Source organism: Gordionus sp. m RMFG-2023, chromosome 4, assembly GCF_954871325.1.
Source record: "Gordionus sp. m RMFG-2023 chromosome 4, tfGorSpeb1-WG-v2, whole genome shotgun sequence".
Taxonomy (NCBI): domain Eukaryota; kingdom Metazoa; phylum Nematomorpha; class Gordioida; order Chordodea; family Parachordodidae; genus Gordionus; species Gordionus sp. m RMFG-2023.
Window position 1 is genome coordinate 23,925,428 of NC_088778.1, and position 25,466 is coordinate 23,950,893.

Sequence of the window (25,466 nt, forward strand, 5' to 3'; positions counted from 1 at the left end):
ATAACTATTTACATTTTTGAAGTTAATAGACGCAGCTAATTTTTTACAAAAATTTAGCTAGTTACTTTAACAGCACTAATAAATAATAAAAACAATGGGGGAAAAAATCAGCTGTGATGGTAAAGGCAATTTCTTTTGGACTTTTATATTATAATTTGCACTTATATCGAACCTCTCCTATATTTTAAGTAGTAACGTTACTTAATATTTGGTTACTTTGCTCGTTACTTTCCAAAAATTGTTAATAGAAAAAAGTAACTGCACAATACCATTTTATATTTTCAATAATAAAATAATGCCATATGCATTAGATATTAGAAATTTTTATGCTTTGAAAATATCATTTTAAACGATTTACTGGCATTTTTCTCTTATCGTTTAAAAAACAAATCCTTCATTTTATTCATTAGATATTTTAATTAACGAAAGAAAATATAAAAACTTGAGAAGGAAAGAATCCATTTCTATTTTGACGAAAGATTTTCCAAATAGGTCATTATTATTGACAAATTCCACTACCGGTATACCCTTGCCTTCGTATTTCAAATTAAAACTATCATTCGTTTTCAAGTTTAAATCAAATTTCGCGACATAGCCAATGTTAGGTGGCGATAAAATGAAACTTGCTTCACCTAAATAACTAAATATTATGAAAAGGTATAAATAGTAATAAATTTTCCATTCATTTTAAATTTTATAAAAAAATTTAAGAGATAAGATGAGAAAATAAATAAATTAGAACCTTAGTTTAGGTTTTATGTCATCAGTTTCTTCGTATTCCTTTTGGGATTTTTTAGAAAGATTATACTTAAATTCGTATTTGAGAGGATCATCCAGAAATGAGCAAATGGCTATCATTTTATATAAGCCTTCTAATGATTGATTAGATTTTTTATTTAAAATCAACCCATTTATTTGCATTAAATCATTTAGATTAACTGAAAGATTGTGATAATCTACGTATTTCCATATTTTCAAGCCAGTTTCCTCCTGGGTCTCTAAAACGGGTCGGTATAAATTGTTGTAGGATAAGCTATAACCATACTGATTATTATAAATAAAGACAAAGTGTATAGAATAAAGGAAAGCGTTAATAACATTAATACCTTATGTGTTAGCCCTTCCTTGTTAATTCCACAATAGAATAAAACTAAAACTATTGCTCTTCGGACTAAGCTTTTACCATAATTTAAATTATATCTACTACCCTGTCTCATTGTAAAAACACAACCAATTTAAAATTTTAGTACAGTATTATTTTTGTAAATTAAAAAAAATTTATAATGATAATATTTTACAAAAATAGCTTTTAGGACATTTAGAATATTTTATGCATATTAGAAAAATAACTTCGATACATTTACTTTCATCCAGTCATTTATTTTAGCTAAAAACTGTGCCATGATTCAATAGAAAAAAAAGGACAACATGGGACCATGGAATAATAGTATTTATAACAGATCTAATTTTTTTTAAGAAAACATTTTTGAAAAACTTTTTTTTTCAAAATTGTTCATTTTTTTGGTCTTTGAATCGTGGAAAGTTTTGAAAAACTCTATTTATACATATAAAAGAAGGAAAATTATCGCTGTGCCTAAAACTTTATAGATATAAAGCTCAAAATATTATTTGAATATTAGTGCACAGTTACACATCGTTAAGGAGAGTTACGAAGATAAATAGAACAAAATGCTTATAAAACATGATAGGGTTTTAGTTAAATAAAAAATAAAAAAAATGATTAGACTCGGAAATATTTCAAGTAAAAGTAAATTCAACTGGTTAGAAGATTGTCTCATACCTTGATTGCATAGTTTTATTCATTTAATATAAAGATATAAGTTTATAATTTCGTCTATATAATATATTTTTAATAAGGTCAAAAAAATAAGTACTCAAAAAAATCGTAAAAACTTGATTGGACAATTAAACCTTGAATTAAACTTATGCGAAATGGAATCAACTGGTATTAAACTTTTAATACTGATTTGAAAAAAAAATACAATATCCGGTAATAATCTCGTTTTGAGAAAGTAAGATTAAGTTGAATAAAATTGTCTGAAGTGTAATTATCTAAGATTACATGATTGGAAAGTGTATGGGGAGAGAATTGATTTTATTGATGGCCATGTCTAAATTATCTACCGATAATTGGCTTTATAGTAGACTATATGTTATTTTCCGTGTAGGAATACGTATTTCAAGAATAGGGTCCTAAATTCATCAAAATCCTCAAAAAAGGCCCTTATTTAATGTAGATGATGGAATAGTCTTTACAAAGTATAGACTATAATAAAATAAGAAATATCTGTATAATTATGAAGAGAGCGATGAGAATGCATCGTATTTATGCAAAGACAAATTTACAGGTAAAAATTCAAATGATGTGACATAAATTAGCATCAAAAACTTAACAAGAGTCAATTCACTCATTTTTCAGTTAAAAAACGAATCATTCAAACAAATCGGTGACTTTGTTATTTTAGAACTTATAAAAGTTTTTAAATGTATTTAGTGGTTGTAGATTTTGTTAAAACAGCCCCACTTTTTAATTCATAATAATTCTGATAGGAAAATATATGATTTTAAGTTTTTTTTAAAATATAAATAAAGGATTTTACTATAATTTAAAAATTATTAAATCTTTCAGGCCATATCCTGATTTGACCTATTACTAAATAGCCTACAAAGGAAAAGAAAAAAAATCAAAAACCCAAAATTTTTAAATATTCAAAAAATGAGAAAAAAATAAGAAAGATAACGCACCAAACATTTGGAACAAACCAAAATAAACTGTCCTGTTTAACCTAGGTTAAACAGCAATAAGTGTCAAAAATATGTTAAACCAGGACAAGACATGTTTTTTAAATTTTAAAATTATATGTTAAACAAATTGAAGGGTCGTTTTTTGTTGCAGTAGAGGGCAAGGGAAGACCAGGGCTAGTTTGGATACTTTTCTTTCAAACCTGAATAAATTCAATAATATTAGATTAATATAAGACATCTTCTGAATCATAGAAATATACTCTATTTGAAAAAGTTAATATAGATTTTTATTTTATAAAGAGGACTAAATATAAAACAAATTATCTTTTTGATATTGATATAATAGAAGATTTAACATGCAATAATTAAGTAAACTGAATTTGGAGATTTTAAAAATTTTTGTAAAGAAAAATTAAATATTAATTTAAAAGTATATTATATTATAGATTAATTGTCAGATTGAAAAATAGGGTATAAACTTTTAAATTTATTTATTAATATTTTAAACGCTTTATTTATAAATCTAAACCACAATGAAATTATTTTTTGCTACCTTTGGTATTCTAAAACACATCCTTTGTAAAAATTGAAATACAAAACACTTTTCAAATTTTTTTTAACTAATCATATGCAACCTAATTAATTATATTAGGGTTAAATTTTCAATTTTTTTAGCCAAACATGCATGACGTAATTATAAGTATTAGGTTAATTTCCAGTCTTATAAATTACTAGCTAATTATAATTGTGATGGACTAAGGTTTCCCTGCATTCAACATGCCCTGGTTTTTCGTAACTTTCAATTCTAATAGCCTTCTTTTAGGCACTTGCCTAAAATTATTTAATAATGTGATATGTGAGATGTAAAATTTAATGTGTTAGAAATAAATTTCTAACCTTTTGTTCCTCGGATCCTGCATTAAGGCTTCCATAACTTTGCAGATCATAGAGACCTTTACTAAAAGAACTCTTAAACTTTATAGTCGAATTGTAATTTAATTCTGATTCAAATTTGAAATCTCTTTCAACCATTGTGATGTCTAAATCTTGTTTGAAAAATACGGAATGTGAAAATACGTATTTCTCAATGTCATCTGAACTGGCATTTTCGTTATGTATTGATCTGCACCACCAGAGAGAGGGGCTATGAAAAATAATTTTTAAATGTTTGTTGTTAGTTTGATTAATCAAAAAATACAAATCGGCTTCCATATAGCATCCAAATTAGCCCCCCCCCCCCCCAATATAAATTTAAAATGAATAATTATAAAATAAACATTTAAAATAGGACTTCAATGCATATAATAAATAATACACGAACTGATTTTCCTAACCCCAAATTGTCCTAGAAATTTTGCCAAAACAAAATAGCTAATTAATACGAATAAAGGATAGAACCAACGGTATATATATGTGCTAAAGAGAATATTAGTAATTGAAATATATTCGTATAACAGTAATATTTTATATATGGTTCTTATCAAGAAAGCTCAATAATAATATAAGAAAAACTTGTAATATGATATATACTAGTTCATTAAGATGGTTATATCTTAATTGAAGAAATTGAATGAACCTTTTAATGATAATCTATACAAGTGATTGATTTGAAAATTAACATGAAACGCTTATATGTCCGATATAGAGGGGTAAAAGTATGTTCTGTAGTTATAAAGTATTTTATTGGGAAAGGAACATTTTTAGAAGATATTTAAGACGCCATCGTGAGAATTTTAAAAATTAAAATATTTTTTATCATTCTAATAATATTATACATTATGTTTCAAAATCTCCATACATCGAAATACATTTGGTAGACATCTTTAGATAAGATCATAAGGTTTCTAATTCATATATTCAGGCGAACAATTTAAAAAAAATAAATATCATGCAATCTGATTTATAACATTAATAAGAAAGAAACGCTATATTTTATTATATAAAAAATAAAATATTAATCTGGGGTAGAAGGGTCTCATAAGTAATATAGTTTAATGGAAAACAAAATTTAGGCGATTTATGGAGTTTGAAACTTCTAAAAATATTAAAACTTAAGAATATATGTATAATACCAATGCAGTAGAAGAGTTAAGCTATCGTTTCTGCTATCGGAGGTCTGTAAATTTTTTAACAAGAATCCCACCCAGGCACCATCATGAGAAATATTTAACAATTTGTTTTGAAACTTTATAGGTCTCCTTACCAGAGCCACCTTACTTCCGTTTAGCGCTTCTAGACTATTTTCTCGTTCATATGACTTTTGTATTTTTATAAAAAATAAAAAAATTAACTAAAAATAAATATTGTAGTAAAAAGGAAATTTTTTGAATTTTAAAAACTTTGTAACTTGTTTATATTTATATTAATTATATAAGACCTTTTTGATATCCAAAATAGGAATATAATTTATTTTTTCTTAAACCAAAACGAATATCGGTTCGGTTAAACGTTATGTCCGATTCGTAAATTTAATTATTTCGCTTTGGTTTAAACTTTAAAAAATCAATTCAAGTCCTTTCGTCGCCTTCAAATTAATTACAATTATGTATTGAGAAACACATTTTTTTAAATTTTATCACTAAAACTCGTAAAAAAACTAATCTTTATTTTTATAATATTTCTAAATTTTAAAAACAAGCATGGTATTAATTAACGATAGAATAATCTCCCTATTACTAATAAGCCTTATACAATTAATATTATCAATATTCTTTTCTGTCAAATTATATATCTAAGGAAGAAGTTCAAATTTTATGGTTGAGATCAGTGTTGTTAAACGCTCGATTTTAACCGATATTTTATTTAGAAAAATATTAGCAAGCCTTTAGTCATAGATGGCACAAACGTTTGCACATCTATTAATGATATCTCAAGGTTTGGGCAATATTTTGTTTAGTAACACTAGTTGAGATAACTTTGGCAGCCGATGCAGTCAAATAGAAATATATAAAAAAATATCTAAAAATTACTATTTATATTTATCAATAAAATTATTTTGACTACCTCACTATTTTGACGTCATTTTTACTACGGTATCATAATAATATTATTTATTTACCTCATAGTTTATTTTTATGATTGCCTCGTTAATTGTCAATTCTCCAGTTCCCTTTGTGTTGTTCCCGTCATTCGAGCAAATTATATTTAAATCAAAGGTGTTTTCATTGTACACGGTTAATTTAAGAAACTTCGTTGATTGGTTATTCGAAAATTTATAGGATAATTTCGGGAAATCTATATTAGGTTAAATGAATTTTATATTTAAATAAATAGATTTGTATACTTATATCAGCTGGTTAAAATGTAGTATAGCAATAATATAATTATTTTGAAAATAAAACTAATTTGTTTCCTAGAGTCAGAAATTTTTTTCTTTTCTATATTAATAAATAGTTATAAAGATTACCATCTACACTGTACTCGAATTTACTTTCGAGTAAATAATTCTTATTCAAACGATTTGACAAGTTATTTTGATCCTTTGCGTTGTTATTTCCGGTAAAGATTGTTTCACCGCTTAAGCGCAAAAAATGTTGCCTATATATAATGGAGGGGCAAAAACATAGGTTTAATATATAAAGAAAAGAGATATCTGTAAATCCATTTAGTGAATAATCCGTTTTATGTTTATAAAGATCGTTTTCAAATTACGAATTATAAATCTCAAAAGTATTTAAAGTTCTAGTATTAATTATAAACCACTTGTTGTTTTTTTTATTACTTTTCATCCAAAGGTTCAAAGCTAACTTCAAATTCGAGTGGATTACCGCTTAAAGAATTGTATTTACTATTATAGGCATACTCCATTTGATTGAATTCTTCCCTTATGCAGTAGTTAAAACTTAGAAAATTTGACATGGAAAGACAATTCTTATCGGTGTAAGGGTGTACAGGTCCATTTATGACCTGACCTTGTTTTATGAGGTATAATTTTTTCCTTTTTTTAGAAAAATAAAATATAAATTATGTATATAATAAATTTATTATGAAAAGTATCAACCTAAATCAATTTATGACAAAAATTTTATTTCATGGGCCTATATTTTTTTTTATAAATATTACTTGTATTTTATTAAAGAAATGGGTTTTGAAGGTGCGCTTATTTTGATGGAAAAATTTCCATTCTTGCTATATATCTCCGGAGCTAAGTTGACATCAGAACTAAATTTCAGAAATCTTTGTAAGCCTAATGCTGTTTTCGGACCTATTACAGTAGATTGCGCGTCGATTGAGAGGGTTAAGCTAATATACATTATTAAAAATTATACGTGTATGTCTTAGACGTTTCCAGGATTTTGCAAAGGGGTGGGGGGGGAGCACTATTAGATGAAATTTTTCTCCATATATTTATTTAAGATCTTCAAGTTCCTATTGTAGACCTTTGACTATATTTGATTTTTATAAAATTTGGGTTTTTCTTTTTTATTAACATCCTTATTTTAAAAAGTTATTAACTTAGCTAATTTTTTTTAAAAATTCTTCCCTATAATGATATATTATATATATTTTTGGGGGTGAGGTGAAGAGGGGGGAGGAGGTGTTTGTGGGGAGAAATATTTATTGGTTTATAAGTGGGAATTTTTCCCCACTGGTTACGTGCCTGGTGTATGTTATGTTAAGTATTATAAATATCATATCATTTTAGCCACTAATTATTAATTATATTTTCCCTTATTTAAAAAATGTTATATACAAAATAATATATCTCTCGCCATTTATTTTGTAAATTTATTAAATTATCTTAATATTAAAAATATTACCGACCTTCGATGGAGGGCTAATTTTATTGGATCGGTAATTTGGTCCAGCTGACCCGATTTAAATTTGTTGATAAAAACAGTCATCGCGCTATTCACTGACAAATGATGGGTGAAACCGGAATAGGTAGGTAAAGCGGTATTTAATTCAATGTGTTTAATCAATCTTTTCAAAATAAAAATAGTAATAAACTGTTTAATTCCGTTTTTTTATTTATATTTGTTGTGAACTCTAAATTTTCTGAATATTGAATAAATTATCTCTCATTTTTATGATTTTTTTTTAAAAATCTTTTATAATTTTATTAAATATAACATTTAAAATTCTTTTTTTATACCTTAGCACGTTAATGTCGGTTTCGATAAATTTGGAAAATGGTTCTACTTTTTTGTTATCGAGTAAACATTTCATGCCTTTTAACAAATCCACGTGATCAAACTCTTTGCCTTTGATTAGTTGTTATTTTATGAAAAATTATTTTAGAAATTCAACAAAAAAAAGATCAAAATATTTCAAGTATATATATTATAGCATATATTTTATTTTAGAGAAGTTATCGGGGACCTTTGTATTATTAGACCGGCCTGTAGTGATATAGTAATTGTAATTTATTTCAAAAATTTTTGCTTGATTCGATTTTGTATTTTTTTTTAAATCTTGCCACTTATGTTTGATAACCAGTCTAATTCGATTTTAAAATGTATTTCTTCATCAAAATAGAATCCTATCTTAACTCATAACTACATTTAACAGAAGTAAAGCTAAAACAACTTATTAAATGAGCGAATTTACATATACACAATTATAATAATTCTAAACCTAGAACTTTGAAGAACATAATAGCTGGGTTTTTTTCGTTGTCATCTTTTTCGATTATTCTCCTGAAATCCGTGTGAATTTTATTTAAGCTATTCTTAATCGTGGGATCAGACATGGAAGAAGTAAATATACTTTCTAAATGTTCTGTTGATAAATTTGGCAAATCCTTTGGGAAAAAAATTTCAAAAATATATATAAATGAATTGCTTTTTTTTAATAGTAAAAATAAAAGATATTTTTAGATTAATTTTATACTTTATTTTTAAATTTATTTGAAACTTAAAGTAAATTGATTTAAATTTAAAAGTGATAAAATAGTGTCGGTTCTAACTTGTTACTAAACTGTCGGCTATTTAGCTGGCTGCTCCGACTAAATAACTTAAAAAAAAAAAAATAATAAAATATTATAAAAAACGAACAGGACAAAAAAAACAATAAACGAAGATAAAATACGAAAAATCCCTGCCACCATTTAAACAAACCAAAATAGAGTATCCCAGTTCAAAAGCTGACAATAAGTATCAAAATTAATTAGGACACAGCCTAACTATACTATCACTAATTAAGTTTGAAGGTTTTAAAATTTTTTTATAAAACACTAAAAAAATAATGAAAAAATTTTATTATATAAAAATTGAGTAAGACATTACCGGAAAGTTTTTAGCTATATAACTTCGTAGAGCATCCACCGGTTTGCTGAAGGCCGAGTACAAATCAAATATGTTGAAACTATAATCTTCTTCAGGCTTATTTTTTCCCGATAAAGCAAGCAATGCCTTTTCCAAAATGGGCCCGGCACCGGCTACCCCTACCTCAAAAATAGGATAAAATTTGGCATCGTATTGCAATATAAAATAGGTTATTATGTATTGAGGCGCGTAACTTTCCTTTTCGAATATCACATGAGTGAATAGATGCATAGCTTAATATAACGCATTAAAAAAAATATAAATTATTATGTAATGCTATTTATGAGGAAAGAAAAATAGACATCTAAGTTATATTACAAAGATTTTATCTGCTAAAATGTAGTTATATGGCTAGGTTATAATTTTTATAAACTTATAATTTGACTTCTAGTAAAATGATTCATTTTATATTTTGACGGATAAAATAAAACAAAGTATTTAAATATATGATAATTTATAATATAAGCAATCTACCACTCGCTAAATAACATTCAAAAATAATATATTTTAAAATGATCTATTTTTACTAACATAATGGTCCTATAAAGGGGGAGTGAAATGGAATGCTTTTCAAGTAAGCTTGTGAGTGGGTCAAATAATGTTTCGATGACATGTCCGGGATTTCAGGAAGATCTGCCAAATGCATTTGCAATGACAGTTTAAAACTTTTTATAGATATAAATAAATGTAATATAATGTATATCAAGTGAACTTTATTTTTTTAAGGCTGTGTCCAAACTATTTTAAAAATAATTCAGAAAGTTTTTAAACTTTCGTAAATTTTAAAATTTTAATGAAATCATATGCTTAATTGTTGGAAATAATAAAATTTTCTAGAAATAAGTTTGGGACACATATTTTTATTTTTATATTTGAAATAGCTTATTTATTTTTATTAAAGTTTCGAAAGTTTATGAATTTAATTTTTTGATATTTTGGACATAGCCAGTCAAAATAATAAATCTTAAATCAATATTATATCAATATATTTTTATCGTGGCTCCAGGTTTCCCTTCCATTTAAATAGGGTTGAATTGGTTTCTGTTACCCATCCCTCATTTCTCCTGCTGCCTTTATTCCTCAATATTAAGAATTTCGACCTAGAACGATATTTAGACTTGAGTGAGCAATTGTCAACCTGGCAATATTTGACCCACATTCCCCCTCCAGAAAAGCTTGGATATTCCCCTGTGTCTCACCATTAAACAATGCCCCATTCTAAATTCCAAATTGGGCTACGGATGGCTGTCTGCTGTTCCAAGCCCAAATTTCGATCTTCTTCTCACTAATGAAGAACCTCATATTGTTGCTTCGCTTCGTCTCGGGCGTGATATATATCGCTTACTTCCAAATGCATTAATTGTTCCTTACCATGTGATTCCAACACCATTCTTTACATTGCAGATATTTTGAGGCGTCTTTCACTACTACAAACATGAATAACTTGATGCAAAAAGCTCTTGAATGGGCCAGTAATCCCAATACCTTAGAGCCCAATTATTCATGCTCAAGCAACAAAGGAAGACCATGGTTCCAGTTTAATATCTTTGTCTTATGGATTTCCAATTGCTTGGAATTACAAATATATCGATTTTACGGCACGATTTAACAGAATTACCTCAGCAATTTATTAAGCGGAAATATTGAAAATAAAAATCATCGAACTTGATTTTTATCCCACTTGTCACCAATATTCTTGGTGATTTGGGTGAGGAATTCTTTAAATTTATCACATTATTTGGTATAAAATTAGCTATTAGGCAGTGTTATAAATCGGCTTAATACTTAATAGTCAGCTATTTAGTAGGCTTCGGCTAAATATCCAAAAAAGTAAAAAAGAAATTAAAACTAAGTAAGAAAAAAATAATATTTAAAGCATGCCGCTAATTTAATTTTCTAAATAACGATTGTACATATCAGTTTAAATTATATTAACATGACATGCAATACCGTAGAGTAATGGCCCGTCTGAAATAATTATCCTCATATATTTTTAGAATTGTGTTATCATTTAAAAATTTTTTAAATGAATTTCACTCTTTATCATGGCGATTCTAACATATTTCGTCTATTTGAAATCTTTTTTGAATCATCAAAGGGTGCTGGAGCATATATTAACTGTAACATTTCCATTAAAATTATTTCCTCTATTTTAAGTTATAAAAAAATTATATTTAATAAACTTGAAAAGTAACTTAAAAAGTAACTAGTTAATTCGGTTTATATTTGAAAATATGCCACTCATTATAGTGCCTGCGCATTTTATCAAATTCGAAAATAACTAAATAATAGTGATTTATTAGCAAAATTACATCTCCAGTAAATCTAACTAGCATTAACAACACTATTCAAATTTTAAAAAATTGTACATTTCCATATTATAAAATTTTATATCAAATTCATTTTTTAAAAAAAATCGTGAAAAAATTTCACCTTGCATGAATTGCTAGTCAGACATTAAGAGTACTGGACTAACTGAACTATTAAGATAAAATATTTTTAATTTGTATATTTTATGAGTCAAATGAGGTTAGTTGTTAATCTACTTATTATGCTATTATGATGATATCAGGATGTGGTAATGTATACACTTTTATGTTAAAATAAACAAAATTAGGTCTATTTGTACATAGAAATTAAATTTTTTACAAAAATATATATTATATACTGTATATATTTAATATTACTAATCAGAATACATCATTCTATAATTATGTTATTTTACTATTCAATTTTCTCCCTTTTAGATCTAAAACAAATGTTTTAAACAATTAAACACATAGAAAAAAAATTACCTTTTATGGCTTTTAAGTATACTTATTTAAAAAATGACGAACTTGTTCGTACTTAAAACAAACCAAATTAGGGTGTCCTTGTTCAAATACTTTATAGCCTTTACTAAAAAGTAATTAAGTATCCAAATTAAGCCTACCTAAGACAGAGCCTTACGGTGGATATATATCAAAGTAATTGAATAACTTTTCGTGGTTCCATATAGCACTTACCCTTTTTATTCCCTAATTTAATTGTGTTTTTTTTTAAATTTTATATATAATCGGTATATTTTTATAATTGTGAATTGTTTTTTTTAATATCCCCTTTACTTTAAACTTGTTTTAAATATAAGAATATCTTTAAAAAAATAAAAAATATTATAACAATATAAAAGGCTCATTTTTACCTAATGATATTTAATACTTAAAATAGTTTAAAGACTAATAGAAAATATTTTTTTTAACCGATCGGGATAAAAATGATTCTAAATTATTATTAAAAAGATTTTGGACAAATATGAGTTGATTACCGATTTAGAACATTCTTCTATTTCTAGGTCAGAGACTGAGGAAGATAAAATTTATAAAATTTTAATTTATATAAATCAAATTTTAAAAATATTAAAATAAATTATTATGACAAACTCTTCGTAAAATGGTTCCTTCACGCCCAATATTATTTTGATGTAGGATGAGATCAATGTATTCAACTGACTGCCTTCCTCTTCTGAATACCAGACTTTCATAGCAATTCCAGCCGTTTCAGGGCTGGATACTAATTGCAAAAAAGCTGCCCATCTCATGGCGTTTGGTAGGCTAGTGTTTTGCAATATTGTTTTTACCGTTTGAGTTAATGATTCCGAATTTGGGGCGTGATGAAGTGTCTTTAATTTTAATACATAAAAATTTCAATGGAGTATCAATTTCTATATATTTTTTTACCAATGACATATAATACTTACCGTGACTGACGATTAATTTATCAAAATGCATTTTTAAGCATACTTGTATACGCCATTTTGGTTTTCGATATAAAAAATTTTATAACTAAATAATGGGAAACCCAAATGGCATGTCACCCCTGATATTGATTACACATTAAAAATGAATCAATGATCTAAGGAATATTATATGTCATTGGTCTCAACAGTACTTAAAACTACTCCTAAAATGTTCACAATAAATCCTAATTTTTTTATTTCGCGTAATAGTAATGTCTGTCTTTTTTTTAAAAAAAAATTTATCACTCCTATGCCTAACTATTGCCCATTTAGCTTGATTTTGTTGATAAGTTTAAATCCTTTACATTTCTATATATAAAATAAATTCTTATTTTGACACAACACCCTTAACTAATATTTATTATACATGAAAAACAAAAACGCTTTATATTGTATATACTTATTTTTTGGTATTATATAATATAGACTTTTGTTTTGTAATTTATTAGATGGGACTGGGGAATCAATCTTTTATAAAATAATATATAAATATTACTTCAACGGCCGCTATTTTGATAAGATAGGAGTTTTTATCATTTAAAGCGCATCTTTTAAGTTTTTCTACCAATGCTGAATCCACCTTTTTCAGAACGTCTCCAGTATTCAAGATACCCTTTAGTGCTGATAGCTGGAGTAATACTTTCTCCTGTTGTGTTATTAGGTTACTTAAGAAAATAAAATTATTCAGTTTTATTTGATTTTTATATAAAATGTCTATCATTAAATTTTTGTTATGCTAACTAATAAATATAATGTTAAAAAGAAACTCATAGAGTGGAGTGTTTAAAGAACAATCTTGCTCAATATATTTGCTCAAAATGGTATAAGCTTTATTCAAAGCGTCTGATAATGTGGCCTGGTTTTGTTTCTTTTCATAAGAAAGATAATAGTAATCCATCGAAGAGCCCAGCGCATATAAGAGATTTTTATTGATGATATTGTTGCTTAAATCCTATATATATTTTTGTTTAATATTATAAATGTTGGACAAAGAAAGTAAATAATTATTATAAATATTAATCGACTATATAAGAGAAATCTAATTGATTTGTCAGAGGGAATAACTACAAACTGTATAGGTCTTTAACTTAATGAATCTGCCGCTGACATAAGCGACTGCAGAAAAAATATATATGTAGGGTCAGTCCGGGTATTCACTGGCTTTATTTATTTATAACTAACAAAGGTTATATAATGCAATATTTTATTATACTTACCATAATATATTCCAATGTTATGAGATCCGGACTTGTGATCAGACCTATTTTCTCGGCAATCAAATCGATTTGCTCCTTTTGCATGATCTCTTTACTCTTGACCAACCTGACTAACTCACCTACGCAATTATTTGTGGCACATTGAGTTAAACCATCAAGATAAGTGCTCTTTATATTCTTTTTATTTTGTAATAGAATTATTTTATAAATAATTTTGTTAGACATATTAATATTTTAACCAAAATATTATTTTTTTTTAAAATACCTTCCCATTTTTAGAACAAATCGAGCCCAAAGTCAATTGACAAAATTGGTCAGAAAATATTTTTTGACTCAAATCTTGTAAAGCCTTTAAATCCGATCCTCGCAAATCTGATAATAACCTATCGAAAAGCTCCCCTATGTCGTCTAATTCACTTTCAACAACCGTTTTAACCACTATATCTTTTATAATTTCTTCGGCTGTAGTATAATATAATTAATATATAAAAATGCAATAATAAAATTGGCACAGACCTGCAGGCCAGGGCCGGACCGAGCCAGGTCGTATTTTAATTTTCCATTCCCTGGCCAGGCCTAAAAAAATTTTAAATGCTCTGGCTGGGCTCGCTCTCTATTTTAAGACAAATTATTTTAAATCGCCATTATTAGCAACGAATACTAAAAATAAATGTAAAAACGAACTAAAAGAAATATAATAAATAATATTGCCTTTGCGAGAGAGATTAGAATTAGTGGTAGGTGGCACATATATATCAGTAGCTTGGTAATATATGTTTGATCTTATAAAATTATCCCATTTGGCCGTCCAATCCGAGGTCGTTCCCGGCTTTTGCTCTAACAAATTGAAATATGTCCTGTTTGTCAAAAAGTGATGAAAAAATAAAATATTTTGCATAATATTATCGATATATATAACTATTCTAAGGTAACTAAATAGTACCCATTTAAACACATAAAGTTCCTTTTCAAAGATATATTGTCATTTTTAGATACACAATTGGATGGAGAGAAGATATTTTAAAATAAATAATCAGAAATTCTTATAAGTGGGTGGGGGGGGGGATAATTATTTATTTTACAATTGATAGCACCGTCAATAAAATAGATGACATTAAAATATTTCCATTCGAGCAAAATATTATAAAAATAAAGTAAGTATAACAGAGAACTCTGCTCGAATAATCCAGAGCTAATTATCTGAAAATAAGGGTAAACCTTACAGTCATATTACTACCGACTATAGCCACTACGTAATTTTCTGAACAATTCACTCTATTTAAGACAGCATCAGGCTTCGATATCACATATCTGCAACGTACAGTTTGATCGACGTAAATGTTAACAGTCATCTAAGATTATGTTATTTTTTTTTAAAAGACAATGTTTAAAATATCAAAATTTTGCGATGAAATTCTTCATAAACTGACTATTCATAAGAACAGGATGAGTGAAGGGAGGTTATTTTTGGACTTATGCTTAATTATTTAAGAACCCATGATGATTAACATGCCATAAATTTAGTAGAGAGATGTTTCATTGTGAAATCTTCTAAAGATGGTGCAAATATATCAAGCCTATCCTTCGAAGATAAATCTATAAAACTAGCAATGATCAACCTATATTTAATATTAATTCGTTTCAATTTTGGGAAAAAAATAATTGTTTTCCCATCTTATTAAGCAGGCAGGCGATAAACGATTTTAACATTCAAATTCTTAAAATAATATCTATAAACAAAATACAAATGTTTAAATTATTACTTCCATTTTCAAGTAAGACAATGGTGACTTCACCAATGCTCCCAAAAAATGATTGTTTTCGCAAGTCTTGGGATATTTTATCATATTTAAAATTTCACTGTCATTGGCATTTGAGAAATATCTGTTAGAAGCATATTTCGTCAAACATTTCCCTCTAACGTCATCCTTAAAAAAATATTTTTAGCAATCATTATAAGTGTTATAATTAAGGGATTTCTAATAAATCATATTACGTATAATAGTGAATGTCAATGACCTTCTTTAGTCCTAAACAAAAGGAGAAAGAAAGATCTGCCTGAATAGAGATCCCAAAAGCTCAAATCATTTACTCAAAACTTTTTTAATTATATTAAGAATTTAATGGATCGATTTTAAAACTGTATATATAGTTTTTCCCAAAATAATAAATTAACTAGCTCTATTAATTAAATCTTATTATGAATATGAATGCAATGTATAATAAGTATTTATACTAGAGATCTGCAAAGTTAGACCCGGCCCGGGCCGGACTCGGGCCTAATTTTATTTAAAATAGTCGGGTTCGTGCCGGGCCTAATATTTTTAAAAAAAATTCGAGCCGGGTCGGGTCGGACCTTGGAAATTTTTTTAAATATATCTCTAAATTTATCAATTTTATATTGAATTTTTTATGTAAAATAAAAATATTCGATTTTATTTATTGAAACTAAACGACATATAACATATGACTTTTATTTTGAGTAATTATAATAAAGATTAATTTCTATATTTAAATAAATTCGGGCTGGGCCAGGTCGGTAAATTTTTTTTAAAAAAAAGTTCGGGTTCGGGTTCGGGCCGGGCCGGCAAAACTTTTTTTAAAAAAATTTCGGGTCGGGCCAGGCTTGAAAAAGGCCCGATGCAGATCACTAATTTATACTGCCAAAATGTTAATAACAAATATGTGCATTATAATAATAATTAATTATTAATATTAAGATTCAAATCTAGATATTAGGAAGCTGTGGCCTCACTAGGGTAGTGCTGCTATTGGGGGCTTCATGTCCTGTCTAAATTTCGAGCCCCTTTAAAAATAAAATATCTAAATTTTACAATTTTTAGAATTTTTTAGAACCCAATCTTTCCCTTGATCCGATTTTATAATTTTTTTTCTCCAATAATCAATTTAATTGAACAACAATAATAAATTAATAATCAAATAAACATGGCAATAATTTAAATTACTACAAAAAAACTGAAGATATATAACAATCAGAAATAATCATGCTGATAGCCATATCCTATTGAAAATTTACAAATAAAAAACTTCTAGGTAATATTTTTTTCTGGAATGGTTAAATTAAAATTCTTTCACTTAATTAATATAGTCTTTCCTATCTATTATGCCACATAATTCTGGTATTAACTTTAAAAAAAGAGGGATTATTGTAAAATTTTGAAAATATGACTTTATGAACCATCTGTGTTCATTATTTATTACCAAAACTAAATTGCTACATTTGGAAATATTTTGATTTTAACTTCACATATTAACGAATCTAATTTAGACGCAGTATGTCTTATGACAATCGTGATATCAATGTTAGTATTTAATATTAGCATTGGGTGCATTAAAAAGAATACTTTAGCAAAAACATTCTTCTGAAAATGGATGATCTGAATGCGAAATCTTTTATTAATACTCTTATAAAAATACATTGCAATAAAATTTAATTAAAGGGACATGTGTGCCATAGTCCTGCGATGCAAATGTGGAGAAAGGCCACATTACTAGTGAAAAAAGGTCACCTTATGGAGTGCAAGATTCAATAATTGTTTATGTGCATTGCTTATGTCTATAAGCTAAAAATTTAGTATTTATAACTATGAAATGACCAGAAATCCTATAATTTTATTAAAGATTTTACTAAAAACTATATCGCTTAATACATTTCATCACACTCATATTTGTTTAGAATAGCATTTAACCTACCATTTATAATAAAGGTCATTTTTTGCAAGAAAACATATAAAACTTTAGTTGTTAGAAACAATTGAATGGCACTCATTTATGAATTTAACCATATCATTAAAAAAAAATTGTACAATATTTGTGATCCTATTATAGATGAAAAATGCTCTATATCTTATAAACATATTTAGTTCATTTTATCACTCTTTAGAACCAAGTTTTTTTTAAAAATATTTGCGTAGGCTAGTTCAAAAATAGCAAAAAATTTATTTCGAAAACTTTATCAAAAAACGCGAAATAAATTTATTTTGAATTAAAAAACGTGGGCAAATTTTTTAAAAGTTTTGCAAAAATTTTAAAGCACCTTAAAGTTATAGAAGTTTTGAATGAGATTTTTAAAGCCGTAACAAACATTGGCGTACGCAGCGGGGGGGGGCAGGGGGACAAATCCCCCCCCCCCCAAGCCAAAAAATGCAGATGCCAAATATATTTTTCAAAAATATTATTGTTTATATTAATTTATATTTGTTAATATTTATTCGTATCTCATATTAAATATAAATTTTATTACAATTATATTATCACATTCATAAGTTATTTTATCAATTAATTTCGATTTCAAATTTTCCGGCGTAATATTTACTTATTATTTTCAAATTTTTAGTAGCGTAATATTTATCTACCATTTTCAAATTTCTAGTCAAATAATAATTATTTCTGAAACTTCTGGTCCAACAGGGAAAAAGAAATTGCAACCTTGTCCAATGAGATAGAGCCTCTTCCATCAAGCACTAAAAGCTAGTAAGAGTTAGAAGAGCCAATTATTACTGAAATATCAAAATGGCCTGAAAGAAATATTTACTCAGAAGCAAGCAAAATTTGATTCAATGCTTATTTCAAATTTTATTTCTCATTAGAATGTATTATTGAATTATACAACTATTTTAAATATTACTTTTCAAAAACATGACATTGATTTGATTAAGAAGATGAGAATAGCAGAGAGCATTTTATCAGAACTCAAGGAAATTAGGGCTAATGTTGATGAAGAATTTCATATTTTATATTTTATTGTTGAGTCTAAAGCCGAGCTATGCGTGTTTAATATTTGTCTCCCTCGACTTGTAGCAAGGCAAGCTCATCGTTAAAACATTAATATAGGAACAGTAGAAGAGTATATCTTAAATACAGATACATTTATAACCCAAATAAATAAATTTTTAATTCACATGCAGCACTTACTAATCTGCAAATATTACTTCCACAAAAGCCTTCCCAACCTTTTTCAGATGGTGATAGAAAAAAAAATATTTGTTAGATTATTATGAAGATGTTAAAGTATCTTATGATGCCTTACTAGCTGAATAACTATGTTTATAAGATTAACTATAGTTGATATAGTTCCAAAAAATGCTATGGATGCTCTGCATTATTTCAAACACATTTTAGATTAAATTCCCAATGTATTAAATGGGTTTATAAACTCTTCCCATTAGTAAACTAATGAGAGAACACTCTCTTTTTTAAGAAGATTAACAGAGGCCTGCAGAAGTACCATTTTCAGGGCACTGCCCGGCTTTTTTTTTAAATAAAATTTTTAGGCCCGGCCCGGATTTTTTTAAAATAAATTATATTTATTTTTGATTTTTATAGCTAATAATAACGATTTCTAATATAGGCTGTTTTAAAAAATACATCCCGGCCTGGGTGTTTTTTTAAAAATATTCAAGTCCGGCCCGGGTGTTTTTTAAAAAAATTTCGGGCCCGGCCCGGGTATATTTAAAAAAATTACTGCAGGTCTCTGAAAAACATACCAAGAAGTACAACATGTGAAAGTAGATTGAAAGGTTTGGATTTTTTGAATATTCATAGGCATTTGACGACAAGCAAGGATGAGATAATTGAAAAATTAGTTCAATCCCAACGAAGATTGGATTTTACATTGTAAATATATTACATACAAAATACAATTATTCCTAAGAAACTTTTTGTGTAAAGGCTCAAAAAATTCATTTAAATTTCTATTTTCGGTCATTTAAGTGATTCTTTACATATAATTTTTTTATAATTCACATTAATTTAAAATTGTGTATTAGAAATAGTTATTAGTCCTAATAAATTTATGCTTGATATTTTTAAAAAACAATAATATTTCTTAAAAAAATTTATTGTCTCCCCCAGACCAAATTCCTGCGTACGCGCCTGGTAACAAATAACTTGCTATAAAAAAATATGGTATAACAAAGAATTTAAAAATATTCGTTAAATATTATTGTAACATTTAAAAAATTGAGTACAAACACTTTGGTCCCTAGAAACTGAAAAGTCTAAGGCCCCCTTTTGGTAGACACGTGCAAATGAGTCAATTAAATGCCATTTATATGAATAATGATATGGTAGGAAAATGATTTCGAGCATTTAAATTGGGCATTATAATACTCTTATATTTTACTATTATTTCTTAAAACCCGTATTAAATTCTTATAAATTTGTTTTAGTTGGAATATTATATTATATTTTTTTTTGTAATAATGTAGTATACCAAATTCCATAATTGCGACGTTATATTGTCCGTATTTTTGGGAAGGTAGAGACCAGATATGATAGATTTTTTAAAATTAACAATATTTGCATCCTCTTTCGGGTGTGAGTAAACATCGGTTATTGAATCATTAACGATTTTGATTAACGTATAGAAACTAAGTAGAATATATTTTTTTTATATTATTAATGTAACATGAGAATATACATAGTTTGTTTATTGATCTATTATATAATTAAGAGTGAATTTTATATAGTTTTCAAAAGAAATGTAATACTTTTATACAAAAAAATGTCAATAAGTTTAAAATATATTTATACTTTTCAAGATCACCAATATTTTCAATGAGTGTTTGGTTCACTGGGCCTTTGTCAAATTCATTTGTCAATTGTTGAAATTGGCATCTACTCAGCTTCAGAATAATATGTTTTTTTAAAGGATAATATATATATTTAATATCAAAATATAAAATGTCTTAAACAAAAGCTAAGCTTAGGGTCATTGAAAATGATTTACCTCTATATGATATATTAGAGATATCATTTAATTTATATTAAATTTGTCACAAGTATAACTTAAAACAAAGGAAAACTTTAGCAATATTACTTTTATTCAAGGTAAGGGCAATCGAGATTTGGGATTAGCAGTTATCGGAAGAAAACTTCTGGTCAACAAATGAAGAGAAAATAAAAATGGTAACAAAAACAACATTTTTACTTTAGCCGAAACCTAAGCATAAGCAGACATGAATGCAACAAAATATGTTATTGTTCTTCTTACGTTCACGGTTTATTATTAGTTTAACTTATAAAATAGTTTTACATACCTGGTTTTATATAATTATTACGGATAATTAAATAATTTTGAAAATATCTTAGAAATCATTCCAATCTACCGGCGAAATTTAATGTACCTTAAATCGAATAAGGCAATTAGATGGCCCTTGCTCGATGGTTATAGCGCATTTTGTTTTGATTTTTATGCTGGCTGGATACGATTGAGCCTGTGCTATATACTCATTTATAATCTCGCTCTCGTAACTATACTTATAAATGATGCCCGGTTTAAAGTAGCTATCTGTATATTAAAAAATGCAAAGTCAATATTAAATTAAACCTGTAAATTATATATGATTTATAGACCAATGTTTTAAAAAGTTTTTGAAAAAAAACACTATTTATATATAGCGGGCATTTCTTTTAATACATATTTGGAAAACTAATTTTTCCCGGCACGGCATTCCAGGAAGTATGGAGCACCTACCCTATATATGAAATAATTTCCTCAATAATCTTAATAAATTTATCTAAAAAATTGATTAATAAGGAAAAATATTAGTACACAATTTCAGGGATAATCAGGTTCTTTCAAAATTACAAAAATGAGAGCTAAAATAATTTAAAAGTTTTAAAGATTCGCTAAACCCCAGATATTTACTAAACCACCACATCATAATATATTACAACAATGAAATCGAAGTGCTTAAATATATAAGCTACCCCATTATTATTTTTTCTTAATAAATTGAGCCATTCCTGGGAATTCATAGAGTATATAAAAATGTTATTTAAAAAATAATCTATAGGTTTTATATTTTTTTAAAGTAATTTATTAACATTTTTTAAACTTTTCAAATTTAATTATTTTTTTGAATAATTTTTTATCTTGTAAATTTTAATGTAAACTGTCATGTCTTAATGATTAAATCAGATTATAAAACCTATTTCTATTAAAAATTGTGTTAATAACAATACGACCTTAAAAATAATCCTTGAAAGTCTAAATGAAATTAGAAATGATAATTGAAATAATAATTATAATTAAAAATTAGATGATTTTCATCAAATCTTAACAAGAAAATTACTAGCATTCATATAAGCAACTATCTATTGTCTTAAATTTTTATTTTTAGAATCTAGATAACAATCAAATTTCATGTCATATTCATATTATGAAAAAAAAATTCAATGTAACTATCAAAATATCTATCAAATTAACCATAAAATTATAAAATTTCAATTAAAGGAAAAGATTACTTATACAATAATAATATTATAAATTTATTACAAAAAAAAGTTTTCCCCAGAAACATTTAAAGATCCTTTCTTATGATAGAATCGAATAAAAGAATTTTTTTTAAAGAATTTATATGTATTACTTTTTATTTAAAATTTTTAGAGGGAATTAGAAGCAAATTTTTTTTTCTTTCCTTTTTCGTTTTAAAATAAGTGAATAAATATAAATAAAAGAAATACCCGTGTTTTGGCAATTATCGATGGCAATATTTTGAGCATCTATATTTTTTTTTAAATGAAATAAAATAAATTGATATTATTACAACTAGTGTATAACGTTCCTGTTTGCGTAGAAGAAATCTTATAATTTACCATACAATGTTTTGAAACTTGAACCTGAATATCCTGGACAAAATGTTCCAGACAAAATTAACGCGAACAAAAATACCTGGGACTAAAACACTGGACAAAAATACCTTAAAAAAAGACACAGGACAAAATTTTTCCAATTTTTAAAAAAATTATTTAAATTCTTAAAATAGTTTTATCCTGTTTCATTTTATGCCTGGGGTAATTTTTCTCGCTTTTCATTTTGTCTATTACAATTATGTCCTAGTTTCTCTGTTTCCATAACTTCTTAGTGCACCAATCATTGGATTTTTAATCCGTGGTATATATAAATGCTATAAAATACTGAGGTAATAGTTTTTAAAATAGCGTTGCTAAACTGCTCTATTTTTAAAAACGGCTAAGCCACTATTTTAGCCATAAATGTTAAACAAGCCTCGAGATATCGTTAATTGATGTCCAAACTTTTCTGCCATCCTTCAGGCATGCCTAAAATTTTTTGCAAAAATATTGAACTTTGCCGTTTTTAAAAATCGAGACATTCAACAACACTAAACAGAAGTGACTCTAAGTTAATTATAAATCAGTGGTATTTACCATAATATATAACATAACGAAGATGCAGTCCGCTTTATTTTAAGTGAATTCATATTTATTTATTTTTAGAAAATTAATTTTGCCTTTTTAATATAATTATTTTTAATTGACATTATATGATATAAAACTATATTCTACGCCATTTAATAACAATAACAATTAGTTTCAGTGATATCGTATCTGAGGGAATTTAGGTAGTTTAAACTTCCTTGAGAAGTTTGGAAAGCCTCTCTCTAGACAAATTTTGACTTATTTTTTTAAATAAGAATTTTATTTTTTGTTATTATAATAGATTTCCCCCATTCCCACCCCATAATTTTGTTATGATTTAAATGAAACTCTATTCCTAAAAAACAACATAGCTATGCCACTGAATTCTAACTAAAATATAAATTCATTAAAATGTACAATAAATTAAATGATTTATTAAATATGTTATATAAAGAGATAAAATGATTTCGTATAGTTTTTTTTGAAAAGTATCAATAAAGGAATTGAAATTTGGTCAAACTCGTGGGAAATATTTACATTGTTTGTATAATTTTTAAACCTGAAATATATATGCAGTCTTATAAATTTGACAAAATTAACCACCTTATATATGTCAACCTTAAAATAAGATTTCTTAAATCTCGAACCTAAATATAGAAAATGACATATACTCATAGTCATATATTAATTTAACAAAATGGGTAGCCTTCAACTTCGTTACAATATAACACCACCTTTAATACATGGTAAAATATAATAATTACTCCTGATAGATACAATATTCATAATTTTTGTTGAAATTTACACACAATATATAATTAGGGTTGTAAGAGAAGTATTTCTTTTCCACTAGTTAATTAGGTCTACGATTCAATATTATTTTCTAATCTAAGCAGTTTCTTAAGAAATATGTTTAACTATGCTATATCCTACATTGATATTGCTGTTGATGGGCATTATGTTATTCAACGTCTAAATTTAAGTTTAAACAAACCAATTTTTTGAGCCAAACCTTCTTATTACACATAGAGGCAGTGACATGATTAACTAATCTAATAATGAACCTTAATTGATTTGCTTGTTGTATCCAGGTTCTTGGCAATTAATTATATTATGACCTACCCTGAATTCACATTTAGCGCCAATTCGCAGAGAAAAAAATTGGTATTTGAACACTTAAACATGTTACAAAGGATAAAAAAAAATTTTTAATTTTATAAATTTCATAATATTTAAATAATATATAATAAAATTAGACTAAGAAATTTTTAAACATTAGTGTCCAATAGTTTCATGGAGATAACACAACATTTATTGCATGCTTTTTCATCTATTTCTTTTTACTTAAATACGCTTCATTTTTCTTTTGTATATAAATTGCAATAATTTATTCTATGATATCTTACATTCTCTGCACTCTAATTATTTGGATTTTGACTACCTCCTTCTGAAGACATTTTCGGTATGTCAGGAAATAAACTTTAATTGCAAAATTTGTGAAAAATTTTATTTATAAATATTCTACTAAGATAAATTTCCAACTGTTTCTGGATAGAATGAGAGATTTAAGGATATTGTGGAATTAAATCATATTTATTAAATTTTATATATATTGGTTTATTTTTTTTGTTTTGGGTGATTTCATCTATTTCATCATCAATATAAACCCTTTCTCCATGAGATACAAGCTCCATACCTGCCTACCACCTATATTATCTACTACAAAACCTTTACCTTCATCTCTATTATACTCCACACTATGATTTCATGTTTTCCATGTTGCTGAAAGGAAGTTATTTAATAATTTATTCCAATACCAACAATTCTTTAGTGCTTTGTGTCTAAATAAACGTGTCATATAAATAACTATAATATATTTTTTAAATATTTATATGATCTCTACTTTTAAATCAAATAATATCGTATAGTGTAAAATTAATATAAAAATTAAACAATTAATGGGAGAAATTTTTAAAATAATAAATATTCGATTGAGTTTCCAGTGTTCCAACATCAAAACATGAAAAATAAATTAATTGTTCATATGCAATTAATTACAGTGTTGTGATGATTTAATGAAACATATTGACGATTAAATTCAAACCCATTCATATAAAATTATAATATTTGCAAAAATAATTAACAAAAGGAATAATAAAAGAAATTTCAATTATACTTTGTCTGTATTTTTATTATTTTTGCTAATATTATAATTTTATATGAATGGGTTTGAATTTAATCGTCAATATGTTTCAT

At 26.4% G+C, this 25,466-nt stretch overlaps 1 protein-coding gene across 1 annotated transcript in view; it reads right to left on the minus strand.

The window, feature by feature from the left end:
- The window catches only part of LOC135929103 (uncharacterized), a 48,854-nt gene that overhangs the window by 22,624 nt on the left and 764 nt on the right, over positions 1–25,466 (minus strand). The window contains exons 2-26 of the mRNA XM_065465611.1: positions 22,515–22,553; positions 21,173–21,336; positions 20,580–20,671; positions 20,260–20,416; positions 15,788–15,952; positions 15,243–15,376; positions 14,736–14,881; positions 14,290–14,486; positions 14,025–14,201; positions 13,575–13,759; positions 13,304–13,472; positions 12,452–12,690; positions 9,564–9,697; positions 8,994–9,265; positions 8,344–8,509; positions 7,862–7,970; positions 7,531–7,689; positions 6,829–7,008; positions 6,488–6,703; positions 6,173–6,303; positions 5,825–6,000; positions 4,839–5,023; positions 3,664–3,910; positions 743–1,044; positions 443–640 (exon numbers count right to left, since the gene is read on the minus strand). Coding sequence (XP_065321683.1) covers positions 443–640; positions 743–1,044; positions 3,664–3,910; positions 4,839–5,023; positions 5,825–6,000; positions 6,173–6,303; positions 6,488–6,703; positions 6,829–7,008; positions 7,531–7,689; positions 7,862–7,970; positions 8,344–8,509; positions 8,994–9,265; positions 9,564–9,697; positions 12,452–12,690; positions 13,304–13,472; positions 13,575–13,759; positions 14,025–14,201; positions 14,290–14,486; positions 14,736–14,881; positions 15,243–15,376; positions 15,788–15,952; positions 20,260–20,416; positions 20,580–20,671; positions 21,173–21,336; positions 22,515–22,553 — 4,339 coding nt within the window. The remainder of the gene's footprint in view (positions 1–442; positions 641–742; positions 1,045–3,663; positions 3,911–4,838; positions 5,024–5,824; positions 6,001–6,172; positions 6,304–6,487; positions 6,704–6,828; positions 7,009–7,530; positions 7,690–7,861; positions 7,971–8,343; positions 8,510–8,993; positions 9,266–9,563; positions 9,698–12,451; positions 12,691–13,303; positions 13,473–13,574; positions 13,760–14,024; positions 14,202–14,289; positions 14,487–14,735; positions 14,882–15,242; positions 15,377–15,787; positions 15,953–20,259; positions 20,417–20,579; positions 20,672–21,172; positions 21,337–22,514; positions 22,554–25,466) is intronic.